The 24,617-nt window shown below is 43.5% G+C and overlaps 1 protein-coding gene across 5 annotated transcripts in view; it reads left to right on the forward strand.

Annotated features, from left to right (window-relative positions):
* Positions 1-618: 618 nt before the first annotated feature.
* RAB38 (RAB38, member RAS oncogene family) overlaps positions 619-24,617 on the forward strand; it is a 123,031-nt gene continuing 99,032 nt past the window's right edge. For 3 of the 5 annotated variants that reach the window (XM_061628886.1, XM_061628887.1, XM_061628883.1), the window contains exon 1: positions 621-1,211. In XM_061628886.1, coding sequence (XP_061484870.1) covers positions 995-1,211 — 217 coding nt within the window. In that variant the 5' untranslated portion in view covers positions 621-994. Of the gene's footprint in view, positions 1,212-24,617 lie in introns of all 5 variants that reach the window. The other 2 variants (XM_061628885.1, XM_061628884.1) reach the window with 2 other exon arrangements.

Here is a 24,617-nt window from a genome sequence, read left to right on the forward strand (position 1 = left end):
CACAGTCCATGATATGCGCAAAACTCTCCTCACGGAGAGAACTATATATTCTAATCATTATTATGTGGCGGTAAAAATGACGTATCCAACCTTATTAGGCATTATGCAAAAATTACAGTAAAAGGGAAAAACCTCAGATCCTCAGGATGTTTAAACTTGGGAGTAAACCTATCAAACCTAATGGGCTTACTCTAAATGTAAATGGCCTGGCTGCTCGAGGACTGTAAGAAAATTTAGCGGACTGTGTACACTCAGAAGTAAGCCTCCCTGAGCTCAGGGACTGTTACTCCCAGGCAGGCCTATAAAGGTTGCTGCCTTATAAGTGCATATTTAGAAAATCAACACAAAGGGAATCTATTGATATTGCGCTGGGAGGCTTACAGTGGTGTGTGCGCGTAAAAATAAACATGTGGGCTGCAGCTCGGTGCAGGGCGCCTGCTTTGCATGCAGAGGTCCAGTTCCTGTAGGGCTCCGAGAGACCCCTGCAGGAAAACCTTGGCGAGCCCCTGCCAGTCAGTGCAGACAGTATTGAGCTAGCCCACTGCTCTGACTTCAGTTTAAGGTAGCTTTCCACGTCCTCCCTGATCCGCTCCCATCATACCATTCGCTGCAAACTTTGCAAACTGCAAAAAACAAACTTCTGGCCGGTGGACGGAAGCTCCCGCCTGGCTCCCTCCGAAGCAAGACGGGCGCATCGATTTGCAAGTCGGACGGGCGAACGGGTAGGGGATGAGCTATCCCTTCCCTTTCCCAGTTGAAGGCTTGCCTGGCCCTCAAGAGGCCGTTGCCCTCTTTCCTAGCGTTGCTGCTGCTGCCGCACTGGCTGGAGAGAGCTGTTTCCTTCCTCCGTCCCTCCCTCTTCCTGCACAGTCCCTCGGCCCTCCCTCCTGGGCCGCTCTTCTGCGTCTCCGCGTCCCCCTCGGAGCCTGCGACCAGATCTCGGGGAGGCCAGTCTGCCAAGTGGGCAGCTCCGCGGCGGCGGGAGGAAAAGACCATGCAGAAGAAGCCGCCGCCGACCGGCCACACGGAGCGCCTCTACAAGCTCCTGGTGATCGGGGACTTGGGCGTGGGTAAGACCAGCATCATCAAGCGCTACGTCCACCAGAACTTCTCGCCGCACTACCGGGCCACCATCGGCGTGGATTTCGCCCTCAAGGTGCTCAGCTGGGACCCGGAGACGGTGGTGCGGCTGCAGCTTTGGGATATTGCGGGTGAGTGGGGTGGGGAGATGGAGGGGGTCTGGGTCTCCCCTAGGGATGGAAAAATCCGCCAGTTTCGGTTTTCTTGGTGTCTCATTCTGTCCAATCGTGAATTCCGTTCACATTTCTGCAGCAATTTGCGAATTGTTTTAAAAATGAAAATTCTGCAGCATTGTAGTGCAGATTTCTCCCGATAAAACACATTTGTGTATGCAGTTTTGACTAATGGATACATTTTTGCAAGCAATTTCTCCTAATATAATGCATTTTTGGTATGTTATTTTCATGGATGTATTCATTTGTATGCACGCTTTCCCCTAATGCATGCCTTTTTGTAAACACTGGTTGGAGAATTGCATTGTAAGATTAGGATTATTTATTTATTTATTACATTTGTAGTCCACCTTTTCTCCAAGGAGCACAAGGTGGCGTACATGAAGGATGGCTGTGTTTCGGTTCTCATATTGTCTTGGAAACTGTGGATTTGATAGATTCATCTTTACAATTGAATGTCTCGTTCATCCCTAGTTCTCCCCACTGATCAGGGCGGGGTGGGACTAAAAGTAGTTCCTTGCCTTTTTGGGGGGGGGGAATGCAGGCATTAATTTTAAAAATAATACTAGTCGTACTTAGTATTAGTTCTAAACCCTGGGTTGAATCCAGTTGATCCATTGAGATCTACGCATATGGCTTAAGTCCACTGATTATAATGGGTCTACTCAAAGTATGACTAAGGCTGTATACACACCATACCATTAAATTACATTCAAAGCAAATCCTGCTTCCACCCACCCCCCAAAAAAGAATCCTGGGAATTGTAGTTTCAGGGTGCTGGGAATTGTAGCTCTGTGAGGGGGTAAACTGCAGTTCCTAGATTTCTTTGGGAGAAAAAAATGTGCTTTGAATGTGTTTGCATGTATGGTGTGTATGCAGGATTCAACCCACTGGGCACAATCTAGCCAAAGACACACTGTGTTTACTCTGCAATCCCATTGAAGCCAGTGGCTCTTCCTCCGAAGTAATTTGCATCATAGGATTTGTAGGGCTTAAACATTTTAAAATGCTGCTCAGGAGTTGTGTTCTAAACTGTGGGCATGATCCAGCATTATTTAGTCAGTCAGTAGGGTTTACCCTTCATAAGAACATAAGAACATAAGAAGAGCCTGCTGGATCAGGCCAGTGGCCCATCTAGTCCAGCATCCTGTTCTCACAGTGGCCAACCAGGTGCCTGGGGGAAGCCCGCAAGCAGGACCCGAGTGCAAGAACACTCTCCCCTCCTGAGGCTTCCGGCAACTGGTTTTCAGAAGCATGCTGCCTCTGACTAGGGTGGCAGAGCACAGCCATCATGGCTAGTAGCCATTGATAGCCCTGTCCTCCATGAATTTGTCTAATCTTCTTTTAAAGCCATCCAAGCTGGTGGCCATTACTGCATCTTGTGGGAGCAAATTCCATAGTTTAACTATGCGCTGAGTAAAGAAGTACTTCCTTTTGTCTGTCCTGAATCTTCCAACATTCAGCTTCTTTGAATGTCCACGAGTTCTAGTATTATGAGAGAGGGAGAAGAACTTTTCTCTATCCACTTTCTCAATGCCATGCATAATTTTATACACTTCTATCATGTCTCCTCTGACCCGCCTTTTCTCTAAACTAAAAAGCCCCAAATGCTGCAACCTTTCCTCGTAAGGGAGTCGCTCCATCCCCTTGATCATTCTGGTTGCCCTCTTCTGAACCTTTTCCAACTCTAGAATATCCTTTTTGAGATGAGGCGACCAGAACTGTACACAGTATTCCAAATGCGGCCGCACCATAGATTTATACAACGGCATTATGATATCGGCTGTTTTATTTTCAATACCTTTCCTAATTATCGCTAGCATGGAATTTGCCTTTTTCACAGCTGCCGCACACTGGGTCGACATTTTCATCGTGCTGTCCACTACAACCCCGAGGTCTCTCTCCTGGTCGGTCACCGCCAGTTCAGACCCCATGAGCGTATATGTGAAATTCAGATTTTTTGCTCCAATATGCATAATTTTACACTTGTTTATATTGAATTGCATTTGCCATTTTTCCGCCCATTCACTCAGTTTGGAGAGGTCTTTTTGGAGCTCTTCGCAATCCCTTTTTGTTTTAACAACCCTGAACAATTTAGTGTCGTCAGCAAACTTGGCCACTTCACTGCTCACTCCTAATTCTAGGTCATTAATGAACAAGTTGAAAAGTACAGGTCCCAATACCGATCCTTGAGGGACTCCACTTTCTACAGCCCTCCATTGGGAGAACTGTCCGTTTATTCCTACTCTCCGCTTTCTGCTTCTTAACCAATTCCTTATCCACAAGAGGACCTCTCCTCTTATTCCATGACTGCTAAGCTTCCTCAGAAGCCTTTGGTGAGGTACCTTGTCAAACGCTTTTTGAAAGTCTAAGTACACTATGTCCACTGGATCACCTCTATCTATATGCTTGTTGACACTCTCAAAGAATTCTAATAGGTTACTGAGACAGGACTTTCCCTTGCAGAAGCCATGCTGGCTCTGCTTCAGCAAGGCTTGTTCTTCTATGTGCTTAGTTAATCTAGCTTTAATAATACTTTCTACCAGTTTTCCAGGGACAGAAGTTAAGCTAACTGGCCTGTCATTTCCGGGATCCCCTCTGGATCCCTTTTTGAAGATTGGCGTTACATTTGCCACTTTCCAGTCCTCAGGCACGGAGGAGGACCCGAGGGACAAGTTACATATTTTAGTTAGCAGATCAGCAATTTCACCTTTGAGTTCTTTGAGGACTCTCGGGTGGATGCCATCCGGGCCCGGTGATTTGTCAGTTTTTATATTGTCCATTAAGCTTAGAACTTCCTCTCTCGTTACCACTATTTGTCTTAGTTCCTCAGAATCCCTTCCTGCAAATGTTAGTTCAGGTTCAGGGATCTGCCCTATATCTTCCACTGTGAAGACAGATGCAAAGAATTTATTTAGCTTCTCTGCAATCTCCTTATCGTTCTTTAGTACACCTTTGACTCCCTTATCATCCAAGGGTCCAATTGTCTCCCTAGATGGTCTCCTGCTTTGAATGTATTTATAGAATTTTTTGTTGTTGGTTTTTATGTTCTTAGCAATGTGCTCCTCAAATTCTTTTTTAGTATCCCTTATTGTCTTCTTGCATTTCTTTTGCCAGAGTTTGTGTTCTTTTTTATTTTCTTCATTCGGACAAGACTTCCATTTTCTGAAGGAAGACTTTTTGCCTCTAAGAGCTTCCTTGACTTTGCTCGTTAACCATGCTGGCATCTTCTTGGCCCTGGCGGTACCTTTTCTGATCTGCGGTATGCACTCCAGTTGAGCTTCTAATATAGTGTTTTTAAACAACTTCCAAGCATTTTCGAGTGATGTGACCCTCTGGACTTTGTTTTTCAGCTTTCTTTTTACCAATCCCCTCATTTTTGTGAAGTTTCCTCTTTTGAAGTCAAATGTGACCGTGTTGGATTTTCTTGGCAATTGGCCAGTTACATGTATGTTTAATTTAATAGCACTGTGGTCACTGCTCCCAATCGGTTCAACAACACTTACATCTCGCACCAGGTCCCGGTCCCCACTGAGGATTAAGTCCAGGGTTGCCGTCCCTCTGGTCGGTTCCATGACCAACTGGTCTAGGGAATAGTCATTTAGAATATCTAGAAACTTTGCTTCTTTGTCATGACTGGAACACATATGCAGCCAGTCTATGTCCGGGTAGTTGAAGTCACCCATTACTACCACATTTCCTAGTTTGGATGCTTCCTCAATTTCATATCTCATCTCAAGGTCTCCCTGAGCATTTTGATCAGGGGGACGATAGATCGTTCCCAGTATTAAGTCCCTTCTGGGGCACGGTATCACCACCCACAACGATTCTGTGGAGGAGTCTGCCTCTTTTGGGGTTTCGAGCTTGCTGGATTCAATGCCTTCTTTCACGTATAGAGCGACTCCGCCACCAATACGTCCTTCCCTGTCCTTCCGATATAGTTTATATCCAGGAATAACCGTATCCCACTGGTTTTCTCCATTCCACCAGGTCTCTGTTATGCTCACTGTATCAATGCTCTTCACTAAGACCAAACACTCCAGTTCTCCCATCTTGGTTTGGAGGCTCCTAGCATTAGCGTATAGGCACTTGTAAGCAGTGTCTCTCTTCAAGTGTCTTTGGCACTTGTGGTTAGGCCTGTGGTAATTTTGCTCTTCTGAATTTATATCCTGTGCCCCTGCTCTCACAATGCCTACTTCTAGGCCTACCCCTTTTAAAATTTCATCATTTCTTTGGTTTTTATCCCAGGGGGGAGGTTTAGTCCGAACCGGACCTTTCTCAGCTCCTGTCGGGTTTCCCCCCTCAGTCAGTTTAAAAGCTGCTCTGCTACCTTTTTAATTTTAAGTGCCAGCAGTCTGGTTCCATTCTGGTTCAAGTGGAGCCCGTCCCTTTTGTACAGGCCCGGCTTGTCCCAGAATGTTCCCCAGTGCCTAACAAATCCGAACCCTTCCACCCGACACCATAGTCTCATCCACGCATTGAGACTGCGAAGCTGGGCCTGTCTGGCTGGTCCTGCGCGTGGAACTGGTAGCATTTCAGAGAAAGCCACCTTGGAGGTCCTGGCTTTCAGCATCCTACCTAGCAACCTAAATTTTGCTTCCAGGACCTCACGGCTGCATTTCCCCATGTCGTTGGTGCCAACGTGCACCACAACCACTGACTCCTTCCCAGCACTGTCTACCAAACTATCTAAACGACGGGTGATATCCGCAACCTTCGCACCAGGCAGGCAAAACACCTTGCGGTCTACACGCCCATCACACACCCCACTGTCTATGTTCCTAATGATCGAATCACCCACTACAAGGATCCCTCCACCCCCTGGAGATATATCCTCGGCACGAGAGGATAGCAGCTCATCCCCCAAGGAATGGGTCCCTTCTAAGGGATCGTTTCCCTCTTCCTCAGCTGGATGCTCTCCTTCCCCGAGACCATCGTTCTCCATGATAGCAGGAGAGCTATCATCGTTGGAGTGGGACACAGCTATAACGTCCCTGAAGGCCTCCTCCACACACATCTCTGCCTCTCTCAGCTTTTCCAGGTCCGCCACCTTGGCCTCAAGGAAATGAAGTCGTTCCCGGAGAGCCAGGAGCTCATTGCACCGAGAGCATACCCACGACTTCTGTCCAACAGGCAGATAGTCGTACATGCTGCAGGCGGTGCAAAACACTGGAAAGCCCCCACACCCCTGCTGGCTTCTTACCTGCATAGTTTTGTTTAAGGTTTATTACGTCAATGGGTTGGAGACTGCGGTTTAGTTGAGGTCAGGGAACAGACGGGCAGAGTGGGGGGCCCTGGCCTCCTCACCCTGCTGCCGAACTCGCTCTGCTGCTTAACTCGCCTTGACGCTTTGTCAAGTTAGCATGCAACAGTATTGCAGTCGATGCTAGGTTCTAAATTTTATAGCTCAATCCTGTGCATGTTTACTCAAAAGTCCCATTGAATTCATCCAAGTTTACTCTGAAAAAAAGTCTTAAGCATTTGCAAATCCCACTCCAAAGCTGGTTTCTGAATTCAATACTTGATCCAGACAGTTATAACACTGACCTAGGGATTTTTACTTGGGAGGCCCATTGAGTTCAGTGGAAGTTACATCCAGGGAAATAGACATAGGATTGCAGCCTTGGGCATTTTCATTTTCATTGCATTCAGTGGGAGAGTTTAAAAGCTGAGCTTATATATGTATGCTTGATTGTTAAGTCCAGTACACATAGCCCTGCTATCTTAAACAATTTCATGTTCAGCACACTGAAATCAGTGGGATATAAAAGGATCAGCTCTGGCTGGATCCTTTATTTATTTATTTATTTTAATACAACAGAGGACAGAATCTAGCCATAATTAAGCTCTTTTTAAGCCCCACCAGTTTGCACTGGGATTTAAAAGTGCTGTAACTGTGGGTGAAACCTGCCCACTGTTTAAAAAGCTCTCTTAAACTCTACTTTGAATAACTTTTCAAGAGTTATGTCACCATGAAGAAGAAAAAAATATTATATATATTTTTTTAAAAAAAGTTTAAAATACCCCCTCACAGCATCCAGTTTATGAGAAGCATTTTAAATCTCCATTAATTTAAATGGGAATTTAATATTATACATGTCTACTCCAGGGTAAGGCCAACTAAGTAGGACTTACTCCCAGTTAAGTGTATATAGGATTGCAACCTTAACTATATGTATCATCTCTTCATTTGAAATTAAAAGTGTTAATTTTTGTTGGATCTTGCCTTTAGAATGTAAGTTCCTTGGTGCCAAGATCTACCTGTCTTTTGTACTTTAGGTGCATTCATATGTCAGAGCAAACAATAGTTAATAGCTTATTGTGAATGCAGAGATCCCTCCCACTTTGCTCCTCCCCTAGTGCAAGTGGGAGCAACAAACCACAGTCAGGAGGATTATGGATTGTTTGGCACCAAACAAACCACAGTCTGTTTCAGACAGCCTGTTTATTGAGCATTCATCCTGACTTGTTTGCAAGGAGGTTAGATGACATTGGCTATTTATTGAGCATTCACTCTGCTTTGTTAGCAGGGAGGTTAAACAATATTATGTCAAAGCAAGCATTATCTCACACTTTCCAGTGCATTTCCCCATACTTTCCTTATCGTTAAAAGTCTGAACTTTTTGTGGAAGCAGGTCTGTTGTATAAGACCTCCAAATCATCTTTAATTGTGCAACCTGAGTTTGCCAGTATGTGACCGAATCCCATCAGAAAATAGTGACACTCTGGAAGTGCCCTATGATTGGTAAGCCAAGAACAAACCTCAGCTTCACATGATTCATGGGTTAGTTGTGGTTTGTTGCTTGTGCTACTATGGTTTACTGTGACATGCAAACACACCCTCTGTCAAGCATGATGTACGTTCTGTAAGAAACCATGATAGCAAGGAAACTTTAAAAGAAATTTGAACTGAGAATGTACTTCAAAATTGGTTTTCAAAAGGTTTTTTTAAATAGGAAAAAAGAAAAAAAATAAGATAGCAGTATGATTGTTCACTATTCTAAAAATGCAGCCATTTGAAAATTAACATGAATTCACAACACCAACTTCTTTAAAAAAAATTCCTACACGGAAAGTATTTTCAAATGGGGAATGACATGTAGTGTTCATAATACGTTATTAACATGCCCGTCTGTACTTGCTACATTTCCATATGGCAAAACCCACATGTGTGCATTGGTGTCATGTGGTCATCTGCACACAGGCTGGGATTGATTTTCTGTATAGGAGGAGGAAAATCTAGAGAAGCGGTTCCCAAACTTTTTCTACCACGGACTACTTGAAAATTGCTGATGGTCTTGGCGGACCACTTAATAGTGTTTCTGTCCATTGAAGCAATCAGAATGCACTCTGCTAGATGTCATCTGATTTTTAATTGCATCTTTATAGCTTCTTTTATTTCTTAGCTTGTATTTTATTGTATTACAATATGCATTCCACAGAATTCAAATGGTAATACAATAAAATAAAAGAAGCAAAACAAATAGAATTGAAAATTAGTATGAATTGCCGTGGAGCTCCTGAATGAAGCTCGTGGACTGCAGGTCGTCCACAGACCACAGTCTGGGAACCCCCTGATCTAGAATAAATCTTCCTGGGAAAGCAGAGGTTTGGAGAGATGCTGGGGAGAAAAATAAATGTAGGGATAGAACAGTGCTTGTTTCTGCCCCTCACCCCAATTAAAAGCTGAAGGTGGGCTAAAAAACAAGATAAAAACCTGGAACAGTTGGGGGAGATTTGAAGGCCACTGAAATACTTCATTTTGCTCTTCTCTCCTCTCCCCCACCTCTGGCATAGATATGGAGATATTATTTTGCAAAATATTAAAATTCTTCATATGTTCACTTTCCTTTTTCTTCTGCATTGCACATTTTTTTGAGGGGGGATCTCATTTGCATATCATCCATCTTTTCTGTTGTATCTGAAAGGAAGAAGAAGGCCTGTCAAATAGCTAGCATCAGTGGTTATTTGTTTTATTTTTAAACAAACAAGCAAACCTTGCAGTAGAAGGGAAGTGGTTACAGTAATACAGCAATTAACAAAGTAGTTGCATTTCTGGACATTGCTTCTGTAACAGAAACTTTGGTACCAGAGGTAGGAATAACATGGAAAGAATAGGGATAGGTTCCTACACCCACTCATAGATGGTGGGGGCAGCTTCAACAGGGGCTTTAAAGGGTGCCTACGCAGCACCCACCCCTCCCCTCTTCTCTCCCTTCTCCTCTCCCCTCCTTCTGCTCCTCTAGATCATATTGGATCCTTTCCTCCCCAGCACTGGGAGAAAGCAAGAGATCTCTTTAATGCAAAGCAAAGACACAGGTTGGTCAATTACACCTTACCAAAGGCTGCTCAGTTTCACCTTAAAGCAGAGGCACAGGCTTGACAGTTTATCCATAGCAAAGCAAAGCTAGTCAGTTTCACCTTAAAAATACCTTCCTTAAAAGGAGCTTAGTTCCTGGAAGATTCATTAACTGAGGTATTACTGTATTATTAACAACAGATATCTTATCTGATTGGGGTTTGCTACTGTTGTGCAAAATTCTGGACATTATGCTCAGTGAACATAAGAAGAGCCCTGCTGTATCAGACCAAATGCCCGTTTAGCCTAGCATCCAATTCTCACAGTGGCCAAGCTGATGACTATGGGAAGCCTGCAAGCAGGACCTGAGTGCCACAGCACTTTCCCCACCTGCAGTTCCCACTGCAGAGCTTGGAAAAGTTACTTTTTTGAACTACAGCTCCCATCAGCCCCAGCCAGCATGGCCACTGGCTGGGGCTGATGGGAGTTGTAGTTCAAAAAAGTAACTTTTCCAAGCTCTGGTTCCCAGTAACTGGTGCTCAGAGGCATACTGCCTCCAGCAGTAGAGGAAAAACATAGCCATTGCGGCTTGTAGCCACTGATAGCCTTATCTGCCAGGAATTTGTCTAATTCTTTTGAAACCATCTTTTGGTGGCCATCAGTCCCACTTGTAGCAGCAAATTTCATAGTTTAACTCTGAGCTGTGTGGAGGTCCTTTCTTTTGTCTTTCCTGTCCCCCCCAAACACTGTTACACCTAGCAGAAGGCTCTGCTTCACCTGCTGTAAGCTGTATTTATTTATACTTGCTTCATTGATTTTATAAAAGCCGGTAGCCATTGATATGCTTCTGTGAAGGGTCGCTGTAGTTATAGCAGGCTCTCAGAGAAGGCCAGTTCAGACAAAGGGTTGGATCCAGACCTGCTGTTCTGTTGTGAAAGTGACATGGACCCAACAAAGGCTTCCAGTGGAGGAAGAGGGTAAACCCATTGGGGTGATTTCTACCTCCCAGGCTGTTCCAAAGGGGACTGCAGGGGAAATCAGTGATTATCAGCAACTGTAATTTGGCTGTACAGTAGGGCCCCGCTAATACGGTGGGTTAGGGACCAGGCCCCCGCCGTAAAGCGGAAATTGCCGTAAAGTGGAACCCATAGACTATAATGGGCCGCACGGCATGAAAATGATGCGGAAATGTTGCAAAACGCTGTAAAAGCACAAAATCGGCTTTAAAACCGGGAATTTCCCCAAATTGAAAGCTGCCGCATGAGTGGAACACCGGTAAGCGGGGCCCTACTGTAGTCCTAAACTGCAGTTCTAAACTGGTGAGCAAGTCCCATTGGATACAGTGGTACTTTTTTGGGAGCAGGATCCCTATGTACAAGCCATGAAATGGAAGTGTGTTACCCACTGAGATGAGTCTTCTCACTTGGCTATCAACATGATTCGTTGTCCTTTCGTGCTGATTGGAGCCAATCGGAGTAACAGGAGGTGAGTCAGTCACTGAGAAGACTCTTCTTGATAGCTAGCACATGCCTTCTTCCTGTTCATGCTGATGGGCTCCTAAGGTAAGTGAGATTCATATCAAAGTACCTTCGACTCCTAAATCCTAGACCACTTGGCTTCATTTCAGAATTCTTAAAATCAAAACATTTCTGGCAACATAGAGAGAGATTGAGCAGGAGGAAGCCTATGCCCACAGCAGTTTCATTATGGTTCTGTAATTCTGTAATTGCAGAAAAGATGGTGAATCCTGGAGGTATGGCTGTGAGGGGGTGTGGCGTGACTGTTGTGAAGGACCCTGCACTTTGAATTTGCCACTACACTACAGTTTATAGGCTAATAGTGAACATGTTGCTGGGATTTCTGAAATCGTGCCTGTCTGCCTACCCATTAAAATACATAGTGCCTAAGCATGTACAAAGTGTAGCCTCTCTGTGTGATCAGGCACCTTACAGAAACATGGTCCTCCACATTTGCGTTTCATAGTCCTCATGTTGGTTCAACTGCATTCCTAGTAGGGATGGGGAAGAAATTTGATTCAGTGCATATTTAAAGCCAAATTTATCAAATTTGCACTTTCTGAAACAATATGAGAACTGAAACACAGCCAGCCTTCAAAATTTATACTTACCCAAATTTTGCGATGCGGTTCTCCAACCAAGTAGTGTTTAGAAAAATGCATACGTTAGGGGAAAGTGCACAAAATAAATATATTTGTGAAAATAACATACAAAATTGTATGCTATTAGGATAAATTGCTTTCAGAAATGTGTACATTAACCAAAACTGCATAGAAAAATGTATTAGGAGAAATGTGCACCAAATTACTGAGGAATTTTCATGAGGCCTTTTAAAAAAAAAACCCTAATTGCTGCAGAAATATGGAGAAGAGAATTTAAGATTAGACAAATGAGAAAAGGAAAGAACTGAAATTGAGACATCATTTCATCTGTAACCACGAGCAACCAAACAAAAGCAGAGTTAAGAAGAAAAGTGTAAAAAAAAGTACAAACATTTTTATTGCGGTAAAATAACTTATCAAGTTCTGTAAATAAATTCTTCAATTATAAATGTATAATAGATCAAATAATTGCAATTCAGTGCAGCAGACGTGAAAACTAAGTGTCTTTGGTTCTTTTGGATATAAATATAAGAGCCAAAAGCTATTGGTGCTTAGTAGTTTGTAGGGTTTGTTTGTGTAGGTATGCTTACTTTTGTTCCAGAAATGCTGACTTGTTCACTGTTTTTATTTTTTACAAAATTGTTATGCTTAGTTTCTTGTTTTTATATTAGGCCACTGAGGAAAGAGATCTCTGGGTCAAAACACGTGTTGTCATCTGTTGCAGCTCTGTGGCCTATTACAGAGATTACTGAAATCTTTATTTATCCTATAGTTGTTTATGTAGAGTTTTTTGAAATACAATTTTTCTCCTTTTTTAACACCTGTTTTTCCTTCACTGTTTTTGGTCGGGGCTTACTCAAGGATTCTTTTTGCCTGCCAGCTGCACCCTTCACCATTTCTTTGGCACCGTGTCAGTGGCTGTTTTTTATGAGTTACAAAAGAAAAATAAAGACGTCGAGGCACACCTTAACTGCCTCTATGAAGAAAAAAAACTTCCAGTATTCCTCAGACTAGAATTTTGAGAAATTGTTTTTCATACCAACAGCTTTAATTTCTAAGCTCTACTGTTACTGATCCCCCCCTCCCCTTGAATTACATAAAATGAGACCAGGGAAATAAAATTCCTAACCTTTTATTTGAACTAAGGGCTTTTAGATGCCTGTGCTGTGTGTGCTTAGTGCAGCTGATATTACTACCAATTATGCAATGAGTGCCTTTTTATTTCATTAGTGCACCATCGAGCGCACACCCGGCTTGCTAAACTGCTGCTGTGCCTCTAGAATCCTGTACGAGTGTCTTTGACATTCTTCTTACATTACATTACACAACAAGGCAGCCACTACACTGGGACTGCTTCTAGGTTAACAAGTGAAATCTCAGGTCACATGGTGTAGATATCACGACACAGTGAGACACGGTGAGACCAGAGTTCAATTTCGGAGCCCCCCTCGTAATTCTGGTCTCCGCTTTTATTTTACCTCCGCCTGGAGGCGTGGATTATTTTCTCTCCATAAACAGCCTATGACCTTTAACTATTGTATAACATCACGTACATACATAGTACAACAGCATTATCTACGTGGCAATATGCAGGCAGTTATTTAACCACTACAGATGTCAGTATCGTTTACAGCCATAAAGTTAACCACATCCTGTTTTTCCACTGGTCAGATCGCAATGTCTTGAGAGATAGTGTACTGAGAACAGCAGCGTGGTTTGCCAACGTATGCTGTTCATTCAGTCCACCCCACATCTCCCCCTTTTTTATTTTTTAGCAAAAAGTAATTACTACGTAATGGTCGCGGAGCAACAGGTGTACACGTCTGGAAAAGGTATTGTAAAAAACAGCATAAGCCTATACTTAAAATGAGTAAAAGAATAGCATATCTAAGAATCTGACTTAGCCATCCAGTGGGCAGCCAACTCCAAAGCCACTGCCACCAAGTTGTAGGGGCGTCCTGCAAAATGTTATTAGCTAGATCCTTCAAGTTTTTTACCTGTGTTCTGATTTCAAAACTGTTGTCAGTTAAATTAAAACAGCACATATTCTTTATAGTTTCGCACCCCAACTGATGTTGTAATAGCAGGTAATCTATAGCTGCACGATTATCCAAGATAGCTTGTCTTAATATACCCTGCTCTTCATTTAACAAAGCAATGGCTCGAGAGGTGGCATTTATCATCTTAACATAATTACAGGCTAATTTATGTAATTGATTGCTGTTACTTACTGCCAATGCAGGAAGTCCAACAAGGGAGATGGCTAGTGATACACTTTCTGCTTTATTAAGCAATTCCACCTTGTCATTACAATCAGCCGGCATGGCAACAGCTTCTCTTTTCCTACGTTGGGCTAGCAACTCCCTTTTATGAAGGAAAATGGGAACCAGTCGACTCAGGCAACAGATGGTATCAGAAATATTAGCGGGAACATAATTAAAAGTGGTTTCTCCACATGTCCAAAACCATCCACCTGGTAAAGGAATGTGTCCGTACATACTGGATATGTTAATGTGCTGTGTACAATTCCATGTGGGTCTCCCAACCTTTAGACATCCCTTCTGCACCTTATGTCGACTACAATTAACCATCCGAGCACACGTATTATTAATGGAATTTGCAACATGTGATGTAAATAATTGAAAAGCATTAACAGGCAGCTGGAAGGTTGGAGTTCCCCAATTCGAAACAGTATGATATTTAATCTCTGAAGTATTCATGAACCGCCCAAGTCCTGTAATGTTCCCAATATCCCCAGGTGCTTTGCATACGGGTATTAAACATGTTCCCAACATACCCATTTCCTGTACATGTTCAGTCATGCAAAAGTCACTCACATTTGTCATTCTTGCTAACTGAACCCAGATATTGTGTTGAAACCGCATCCCCAACTCCTGCCCCAACCTGTCAGCCCCGGCGCTTCCTAAAATCCAACAAATGCAAAGTACAAAAATAGAATTTGTATTTAAAGACGCAATTAAAGCAAGAATGGTATTCTCAGTTGTCTTGTCCACCCCGGCTTGTTCCATTGCTTTTTCTGCTTGTGTTGCTAAGTTCTTTATTTGGCCCCAAGTCACGGGAGGTTGCGGAACATTCCGACCACGCTTCCTGGAAGACATCCCAGTATCCTGAAGTTGCAGAGAAAAATTAGGGATGGGATTCTTAAGATTATCGTGCCAGGACATCGTCTTTCCAGGGCCGGATACACCTAGCAGGTACCCACACAGGACCGTCAGGCGTAGACACAGCCGCGTAACCTCGACCCCACGTTATAAGCGGAACTGGGCCTTTCCACTCTGGATTTGGTAGTTGCCGAAACTGCACCCGCGGGGCAGGTAGAGACTCCGACTGCTGAAAATGCCGCTGCGCTCGAGTAGAAAAGGAAAAATGAGTATTGGGAGATTGAGACAAATTTAAATGATTAATGGTAAACAACACTTGTGCCAGCCACTCCTCTTTGGTGGCCAATCCCAGTGGTACTCCTCCTTTTTGTTTTTGTTTAAGCAAATGCTCTTTAAGGGTACGATTGGTACGTTCGACGACAGCTTGGCCTGTAGAATTATAAGGAATACCAAACAAATGTGTAATGGACCACTTAGTGCAAAACTGTGCAAATTGCTGTGAAACATATGCAGGGCCATTATCAGTTTTTATCGTCTGAGGTTGGCCCATGATGGCAATAGAACGAATGACATGATTAATAACATTCTTAGTTTTTTCCCCTTTCTGAGGAGTTACCCATATGTATCCGGAATATGTATCTACTGTAACATGCAAATACTTCCATGGGGAGAAAGTAGGAAAATGTGTAACATCCATTTGCCACAACTGGTTAACTATGAGACCTCGTGGGTTCACTCCTGGTTCTGGGGATAGAGTTAACTGTGTGCATTGGGGACATTGTTGAATAATGGCAGAGGCTTCCTGGGCAGTAAGATGGAATTGCTTCTGGAGTGCTTTAGCATTTTGATGATGAAGGGCATGACTTTCTATGGGTGTGCAAAGGAGGGCACGAAGAGCCTGATCAGCATATTGATTACCTTCTGTTAACAATCCTGGGAAAGGTTGATGACTGCGAATATGAAATATAGCAAATCGACAAGACCGAGTATGTATGAGTTTTTGAAGTGTAAGCATAAGAGCAAGTAGATTAGTGTCCAGCATGGGAGAGACATAACTACCGGGTAATGCAAGTACAACATTCTTAACATAAAGACTATCGGTAATAATGTTAACCTCCTGATCTGCAAAAGTCAACAGCGCCATACTAACAGCGGCCAACTCAGATCTCTGAGCGGAAGTTTGGGGTAAGGTGAAAATTGTCTTCCAAACCCCCTGCTCGTGCCATGCAACAACCCCTCTAGTTGGACTGCCATCAGTATAGACCGTGACCGCAGGTAAGGGTTGTAAACTGATTACAGATTGAAACTGGATAGGAATTTTTTGTGTAATTTGAAGCCGTGGATCTGATGAGGAACGACATGAAATTGTGCCCAAATAAGAGACTAAAGCCCATTGAAGGTCATCAGAAAGTGCAACAGCATTTTCCCATGTGTAAAGTTTAAGAGGCAACGAAATTTCAACCGGATCGATACCTAATAATTGCCTTGATCGTAATCGTGCTTTTTGGATTATTTCTGCTGCTTGCATTGGCAAAGTTGTGATAGATGACTTTGGTGTATGGGCTAAGTAAAGCCACTCTATTATATGTGTAGCATTGGAGCCTGACTCCTGAGTGAGTGCAGCAAAAAGTTGGCTTCCATCAAATAAAACAAATAAAATCAGTGGTTTATTCAATATTTGTCGATCCACCCAAATAGCTTTTAACGTTGTAGAAACTAATTCTAGGGATTGCCTTGCCTGTTTCGTTAAAGTAATAATATCTGCAGGTTGACGTCCTTGTTTTAAACATTCAAATAAAGGCCCCATGTCTTGAGTGGTAAGTTTACAATATGGTCGAATCCAATTAATAGAACCCAAGAATTGTTGTAGTTCTACATAAGTTGGCTTCATTGACAAAGTAAGACAGGGCAATACAGGAGTGGAGTAGGCTTGCATTAATTTATGTCCTAAATACAGAAATGGTTCTTTGAGTTGTACCTTTTCAGGGGCAATCTGCAACCCTGACTGTGACAAATGATCAGTAAGGTGTTGTTGCCACATAGATGGGAGGGTTCTCCCAGCCACCAAGATGTCATCCATATAATGGTAGACCAATAATGTAGGGTATTGAGCCCGAAAGGGTCGCAGGGCCATGTCTACAAACTGTTGACATAGGGTTGGACTATTTAACATGCCCTGAGGTAGCACTTTCCATTGATATCGTTGCGCAGGGCCAGAGTTATTATATACGGGAACAGTAAACGCAAATTTCGGTGCGTCTTGCGCTTGTAACGGTATTGTGAAAAAGCAATCTTTCAGGTCTATAATAGCTAAGGAATAGTCATATGGAATTAAATTTGGATTAGGCGTCCCACATTGTAGCGGACCCATGGGCACAATTAATTTATTTATTTCTCGTAAATCATGTAAGAACCTCCACTTTCCAGATTTCTTTTTAATCACAAACACTGGGGTGTTATAAGGGCTATTACTTTCTGCTATATGATCAGCTTCCAGTTGCTCCTTTACCAGTTGGTGCAGAGCTTCTAATTTTTCTTTGGGTAAGGGCCATTGTTCTACCCAAATGGGTATGTCTGTCTTCCATTGTAAAGGAAGAGCTGCCTTTTGTTGGCTAATCATTAATAACAATGGTGGTCTGGAATTGCTCCAGTAAATCCCTTCCCCACAGATTTACTGAAATGTCCAAAATACAAGGGCGAATGTGGGCTATACGATCACCATCAAGAGCAACAACTTGTATCCAATCCTTACTCCGTTTTGAATCCTGAGCTCCGCCCACTCCCCACACAGAAGGGGCCACTTCTACTGGCCAAGAGGATGGCCAGTTATGTTCAGCAATTACTGTGACATCTGCCCCAGAATCTATAATACCTTCAAAAATAACATTGTTTAAACAATACTTACGAACCGGTTTCTCCCTGGTCACTTCTGCCAGTACTGCAGCTACCTGTGGATGGAAAGGATTACCTGAAATACTCACACTCGGCGATTTCGTCCTTGTAGATCCGAATCCACCAGTACGTTTTTGGGAGGAAGTGTTCGATGTGAAAAGACGATATGGCAATAACAATAGTTGCGCAAAAGAATCTCCCTTCTTCAACTGAAGGGGAAGGTGACTCCAATACTGAATATAAATAATTCCCTGATAATCAGAATCAATAACACCAGGTACCACCATTATATTATTCTTGGAAGCAGAGGATCGCGGTAGTACAAGGCCTACGGTGCCTTCTGGTAAAGGGCCAGTGAGTGTGGTAGGCATTAAAAGAACTGCTCCAGGCAAAGGAACATCTTTTGACTCTGCATGTATTAAATCAATTCCAGCGCTTCCTTGAGTAGCAGGGGTGGGTACACTTCCTTGAGATTCGGGGCTGGAAGCCTGCCCCAAGTTCAGTTTCCCTCAATAGGACGGGAAGACACATTGGTATTGGTAGTGGGAGCTGAACGACACTGATTAGCCCAATGATAACCCTTTTTACATTTCGGACAGATTTTCTTTGGCCGGTTTGTAACAGTGCCCCCACCTTTAAATGCTCCTCCGCCAGGAGCCCGACATTCCCTTCTGAAATGACCAGGCTTTTGACAATTAAAACAATTGCCTGTAGGTTTGTTACCCTGTCTTAATGCCCCAGCTAACAATGTCATGGCATGAACATGTGTACCTACCTCTGCACAAGCTTGAATCATGTCTCCCAATTCATATTGCGGTCTATGAATAATGTTTTTCAAAATCTTTTTACAGTCTGTGTTAGAATTCTCGTAAGCTAATTTTAACAATAATTCCCCTTGTGCCTGAGGGTTATCAACCTGCCGTGTCAGAGCCTCTTTCAAACGGTCAACAAACTGAAAATAGGGCTCTGTTGCTTGCTGCCGTACATTCGTAAAAGAACGTAAGGGTTCTTTCCCAGCAGGCACCTTTTTAAATGCTTTCTGTATACACTCAGCAGTTCGATGAAATGCGGCTTCAGGCAATACCCCTTGTTGTGCTATGGTAGCAAAATTACCTGACCCATAAATTTGCTCGGGAATGATATTAGCATCCCCAGCTGCTATAGCAGCATGTCTAAATTCTTGGTCCCAAACTACATATTGCGAAGGAGTCAAAATCATCCTAAAGAGATCCTTCCAATCTTGAGGGATCATGTTATATCCAGTAGCTACTCCTTCCAACATCCCTTGTACATAATTAGCCGTAATCCCATATTCTCTTACTGCCTTATTTATTTCTCTAATAACAGAAAACGGAAGAGCTGTCCAAGTTGCTATGCGATTATTAGCATTATTAGGATCTGGCTGATATGTAACGGGAAAAGCTGAAATTGTACCCTCCCAGTCTCCCATTTCTTCCATAGATAATAATCCTGAGGCTGCAGCCTGAGCTATGGCTGCTTTAACCTTCCCAGTAACCTGTTCTTGTTGGACTGGAGGGCTATATGGAGGAGCATTTACAAATTTCTCAATATCCTTTTCAGGTGTAGGTAAAGAAAGTTGGGGATAAAGAGGAGTTTTCTGGTCAGAATTGGCAAACAGCGATGTCTCTTTTATCCCTAAATGACTAATGGCCTCAGCACACTTTTGCCATAATAAGAGATGGTGAATAGGTGCTCTTGGTTCTTCATGTAATTTTCTCCCTATCTTTATCCAATCTGACTGACGTAGTGATCCTTGCTCTGGATACCATGGACATTGACATTGAATTGTTTTTAACAATGATTCAATGTGAGAACGACTTATAAAAGCTGAGGTATCCTGTTTTAAAATTTTTTGTAGCTCTTGTGCATGAACCTTCTGCTGAGCTGACAATTCCCCCCCCATACTCACGAATGGGAGCTGTACGCTGAGGTGCACCGTTGGCTGATCCTGCCAGTGGGTACGAGGGTGTTTGTTCTGAATCACGTCGGGGTCACCAGATGTAGATATCACGACACAGTGAGACACGGTGAGACCAGAGTTCAATTTCGGAGCCCCCCTCGTAATTCTGGTCTCCGCTTTTATTTTACCTCCGCCTGGAGGCGTGGATTATTTTCTCTCCATAAACAGCCTATGACCTTTAACTATTGTATAACATCACGTACATACATAGTACAACAGCATTATCTACGTGGCAATATGCAGGCAGTTATTTAACCACTACAGATGTCAGTATCGTTTACAGCCATAAAGTTAACCACATCCTGTTTTTCCACTGGTCAGATCGCAATGTCTTGAGAGATAGTGTACTGAGAACAGCAGCGTGGTTTGCCAACGTATGCTGTTCATTCAGTCCACCCCACAACATGGGAGGAGTTCCCATAATTGCTCGTCCTGCTTTCGTCGCTGCCCCTCCTACAGAAACTCATGCATTGCTAGAGTGGAGAGGAGACAGGATGTAGGCCCTGCAGTAGAGGCTAGTACTCACTGGGACTGGCAGGGCGGAAAGCAGGGAGACCAACATAGGGGGAGCGAGAGCCAATGACAGACAGAGCCAACTAATTCTGGTTCTCTCTCCATCCTCCTCCTTGCTCTAGAAGGACAATACTGAAACTGAGGAGGAAGCAGCTGACATCCAGTGACACCCTCCCCCCAGACTAGTTGTAAGTAAGGAGAAAGGCTGGTGGGGGCTCACTGAGGGCAGACTGAGCTTGGGGGGGGCATTTGCACATATGCGCCAGCCTCCTGTGGGCTCCTTTCCACCATCTGAGACTTCCGCCATCATAGCTGGGCAGAAAGAAAGAGCCCCACGACAACATCAACTCCCATGCTGCTAATGTAACATCTCCAAGTGTAAAAGTGCAGGACAGTAGCTCTACTTGTGCTTGGCTATGGTGTATGCAGATCATAACATTGTAATAAGTGTGACTATTAATAAATACTGTTGGGAGGAATTTGAGCCAAGACTAGTGACCTGAATGCATTGGACTAGTAGCATGATTAGAGCCTTTTTTCTTTTAATGTGGAGAATGTCTCTGGAGGAGATAGGAAGCAGCCTTATACTGAGTGACACCATTGGTCCGTCTAGCTCAGTATTGTCTATGCTGACTGGCAGAGGGTTTCAGGCAGGAATCTCTCCCAGCCCTATCTGGAGATGCTGGGGGCTGGAACTGGGACCTTCTGCATGCAAAGCATGTGCTCTGCCCTTGAGCTATGGACCTTTCCCCATGATTTTACAAACCTTCCAACTTGTGCAAGGAAGACTTGTATATCAAATCATGTGCTTTAATATCATATGATGTAGCTTTCAGGCACACCGCTGAAGACTTGAAAGTAATTACAAAAAAAAAAACCCACCCACAAATGCTCTGGATTTTAATGAGCTGCGCCTCTGAATTATGCCACAGGATGAAGACAATTGCTGTACTGTATTTGCAAGACTCTTCCTTAAACCAGGGCTGGGCAATGTTTTTGGCCACATGCAGTGGTGTGGGTGTGTGTGCATTGCATATTTGCATACAGATGTACATGCCTGTCCCTTCTCTCTCTATCTCACTCACACAAAGACACATAGTCTTCCCCTCACTCAGTCTTGCACACAGACCTACAGCCTTCTACACGATCAAACATGCTTGTACAAACACACTCTGACATCCATTCACCCATCCCTCTCTCTTAGCGCATTAATATCCCATTGCACCTCCCCAGATGGCAGACCTCACTACATCTTCTGGTAGTGAATTCCATAGTTTAAGTAGTAAGTAAGTAAGTTTAATGTTGTAACCGCAGGTATACAGCAAATCAAAACATACACAAGTACATTAATACATCATACATCCAGTAGAATTTAAAAGCATTAAAACATCATATACATCCAAAAACTAGTAAAACAAAAGTGTGAATTCAAAATATCAAATAGCAGTTACAACGCTAATAAAAATGGTCCAGATTCTAGGGCAAGTCCTAAAAATACAATCCAGCCAGACATCTGGTAGGATTTGCAGCTGCAGCTTTTTCTGATTTTAAAAGACAAAAGAGTAAAAATGGCCACTTGGTAGCTAACATAAAGCAAATGTGTCTGCCACCATATAAGTGATGCATTCCACTTCTGAGCCGGAGAAGTTGGCAATAATCAGACTCAGCATGCAGCCTCTTCTTGCTTCATAAAAAGGGTCGTGTATGACATAATGTTTAATGTCCTCCACTTGACCCTGGACACAAGGACAACAGCGCTGCTCCATAGGGACATTACAGAATCTACGCTCAAGATATGCGGAGGGCATAGTTTGAAATTGTAAACTGGTAAATGCCTTCCTTAGTGGTGCACTGGTGAGAACTAATAACCGTGTGACAAAGTCAGGGGCGATGGAAGTGGTACCCCAGCAACATCTGGAGGGCACCATGTTAGCTGTACCTGATTTTTTGCCAGGAGAGGCTAGCATGTGGCTCTCCAAATGTTGAACCATCTACCATTGCCTATGCAGGCTGGGGCTCATGGGAGTTTGTCACTCAGCAACATCTCAAGGGCCCACAGATTAGCCACTCCTGTCTTAGACAAATGTCCTAAGCAGCTCTCAGGTTCCGTGGAAGTTACCATGGGTTTCTCAATGAGAAGATCACTAAGGGTGAGCTAGCTTCATTAGAGGTAATGGGTGGTATGCCATGCTAGCCCTGCTCAGAGTAGACCCATTGAAGTTAATGACATGACTGACTTGGGTTCATTACTTTCAATGGGTATACTTTTGAGTGGGAACTTAATTTAGTGCAACCCAGTTGTATCGCTATACTCTGCTCTGGCCAAACCTAACCTGGAGCACTATGGCAAGTTCTAGGTACTGCAGTTTGTTATCAGGAAACTAACATGATCAGAAGAAGGTGGCCAAGATGGTGATGGGCCTGGAGATTATGTCCTATAAAAGAAAGTTGAAGGATTAGGGTGTGTTTAGCCTGGAGAAGACACAATTAAGAGGCAATATGATGAGAAAATGGAAATGGACTGCCTTCAAGTCAATTCCAACTTACGGCGACCCTATGAATAGGGTTTTCATGGTAAGCGGTATTCAGAGGTGGTTTACCATTGTCTTCCTCTGAGGCTGAGAGGCAGTGACTGGCCCAAAGTCACCCAGTGAGCTTCATTGCTGTGTGGGGATTAGAACCCTGGTCTCCCAGGTCATAGTCCAACACCGTAACCACTACACCACACTGGCTGCCAGGCAATATGATAGCCATCTTCAAATATTTGAAAGGCTGACACATAGGTGATGGAGAAAAATTGTTTTCTGTCACTCCCCAAAATAAGACCCAATCAGTGTGTTCGAATTACAAGAAGAAGGGTTTAGATTAAACATTATGAAGAACTTCTGGATGCTATGAGCTGTTCGACCATGGAAGAGACTGCCTTGGCTGAATGGCCACCCATGAGGGACTTGATTTTTGCTATTTGGTCTATAAGGAGCTACCCTTGTGCCTGGTCTAGAGGCTCCAGCTGGTGCAAAACACTGTGACTAGACTGTTGATGGGGACAGACTAATGCCAGCACATAACTCCAGTGCTAAAAAGCTTGCACTGGTTGTCTATATGTTACAGGGCCAGGTTCAAGGTTCTTGTTTTAATTTACAAGGCCCTTAACAACTTGGGTCCAGGATTCCTTATATACCTGCTTGATCACAGAGGTCTTCTGGGGCATCACTGTTAGTGGTCCTGCATAGCTTGTATCCAGTAGGAGCCATGTGTTCAGTAGTGCAGGCCCAGTTTTATGAAACTCCTTTTCAGTTGAGGTCAGACAGGCCCTATCCCTGTTAAACTTTCAACACTTACTGAAGACTTAAAAATTCCAGCAGGCTTTTTAATTGAAGTCTGATTTTATAGTTTTAACTCCTTTAATTTTATTGTATCGAGTCTTCCGTACATCGCTTGTAATTAAGCAGTGTATAAATTGTGTAAATAAATAAATAAAGCTGTAGCAGTCGCTGCCACTATCAGCAGTGTTGTACTAAACAACATTCAAAGCCAGCTCTATGATTCTATGAAGTGCAGCTTGGCCATCGCTGCCGATCTTTCAATACCACGTGGAGCCATAAGGGAGTGCTGGGCGGTGTCCTAGGATCCACTGCAGTGATGGATAGAGGTGACACTGCGGCCCAACAAATCTGGCCGATACACTGCATGAATGGAAATGCCTCAAAATCCTGTTAGAATATGCCCAGAATCCTCTGTAGCAGCACATAGGGGTTCTATGGGTTGTTGTTGTTGTTATTATTATTTATACCCCACCCTTTTTCCAAAACTGAAATTCAGGGCGGCTTACAACTAAAAACGGGTACATATAATTTGGACATATAAAAATCTACATTTAAAATAGAATTAAACTCATTACAGCATTAAAACAATTAAAACAAACATCACCTAAAAATACCTAAAACCAATTTAAGAATAATGTAATCAAACAGTAAAACAATACGGGATACCTCTAGAAGTCCTGTCTTAAACAACTTCGACTCCAAAAGCCTGCTGGAATAAATCTGTCAACGAAAGGACAGTAAAGAGGGGGCCATTCTTGCCTCCCTCGGAAGGGAGTTCCAAACCCTAGGGGCAGCCGCCGAAAAGGCACTATCTCGCGTCCCCACCAATCACACTTTTGACAAGCAGGCACTCTTCATCAGACAAGATGATGTCTATAGGGTTTCCTAAAGCTAGACCAGAGCTTGGAAAAGTTACTTTTTTGAACTACAACTCCCATCAACCCAACCCAGTGGCCATGCTGGCTGGGGCTGATGGGAGTTGTAGTTCAAAAAAAGTAACTTGTCCAAGCTCTGAGCCAGGCAATTTGGAACCTAAGAGATTGCAGCAGGCTGTATGAGAGGAGGCAGGGCCAGGAGATTACAACAGGTGAAGAACCTGCGGCCCTCCAGTT

Source organism: Rhineura floridana, chromosome 5 (assembly GCF_030035675.1).
Source record: "Rhineura floridana isolate rRhiFlo1 chromosome 5, rRhiFlo1.hap2, whole genome shotgun sequence".
Taxonomy (NCBI): domain Eukaryota; kingdom Metazoa; phylum Chordata; class Lepidosauria; order Squamata; family Rhineuridae; genus Rhineura; species Rhineura floridana.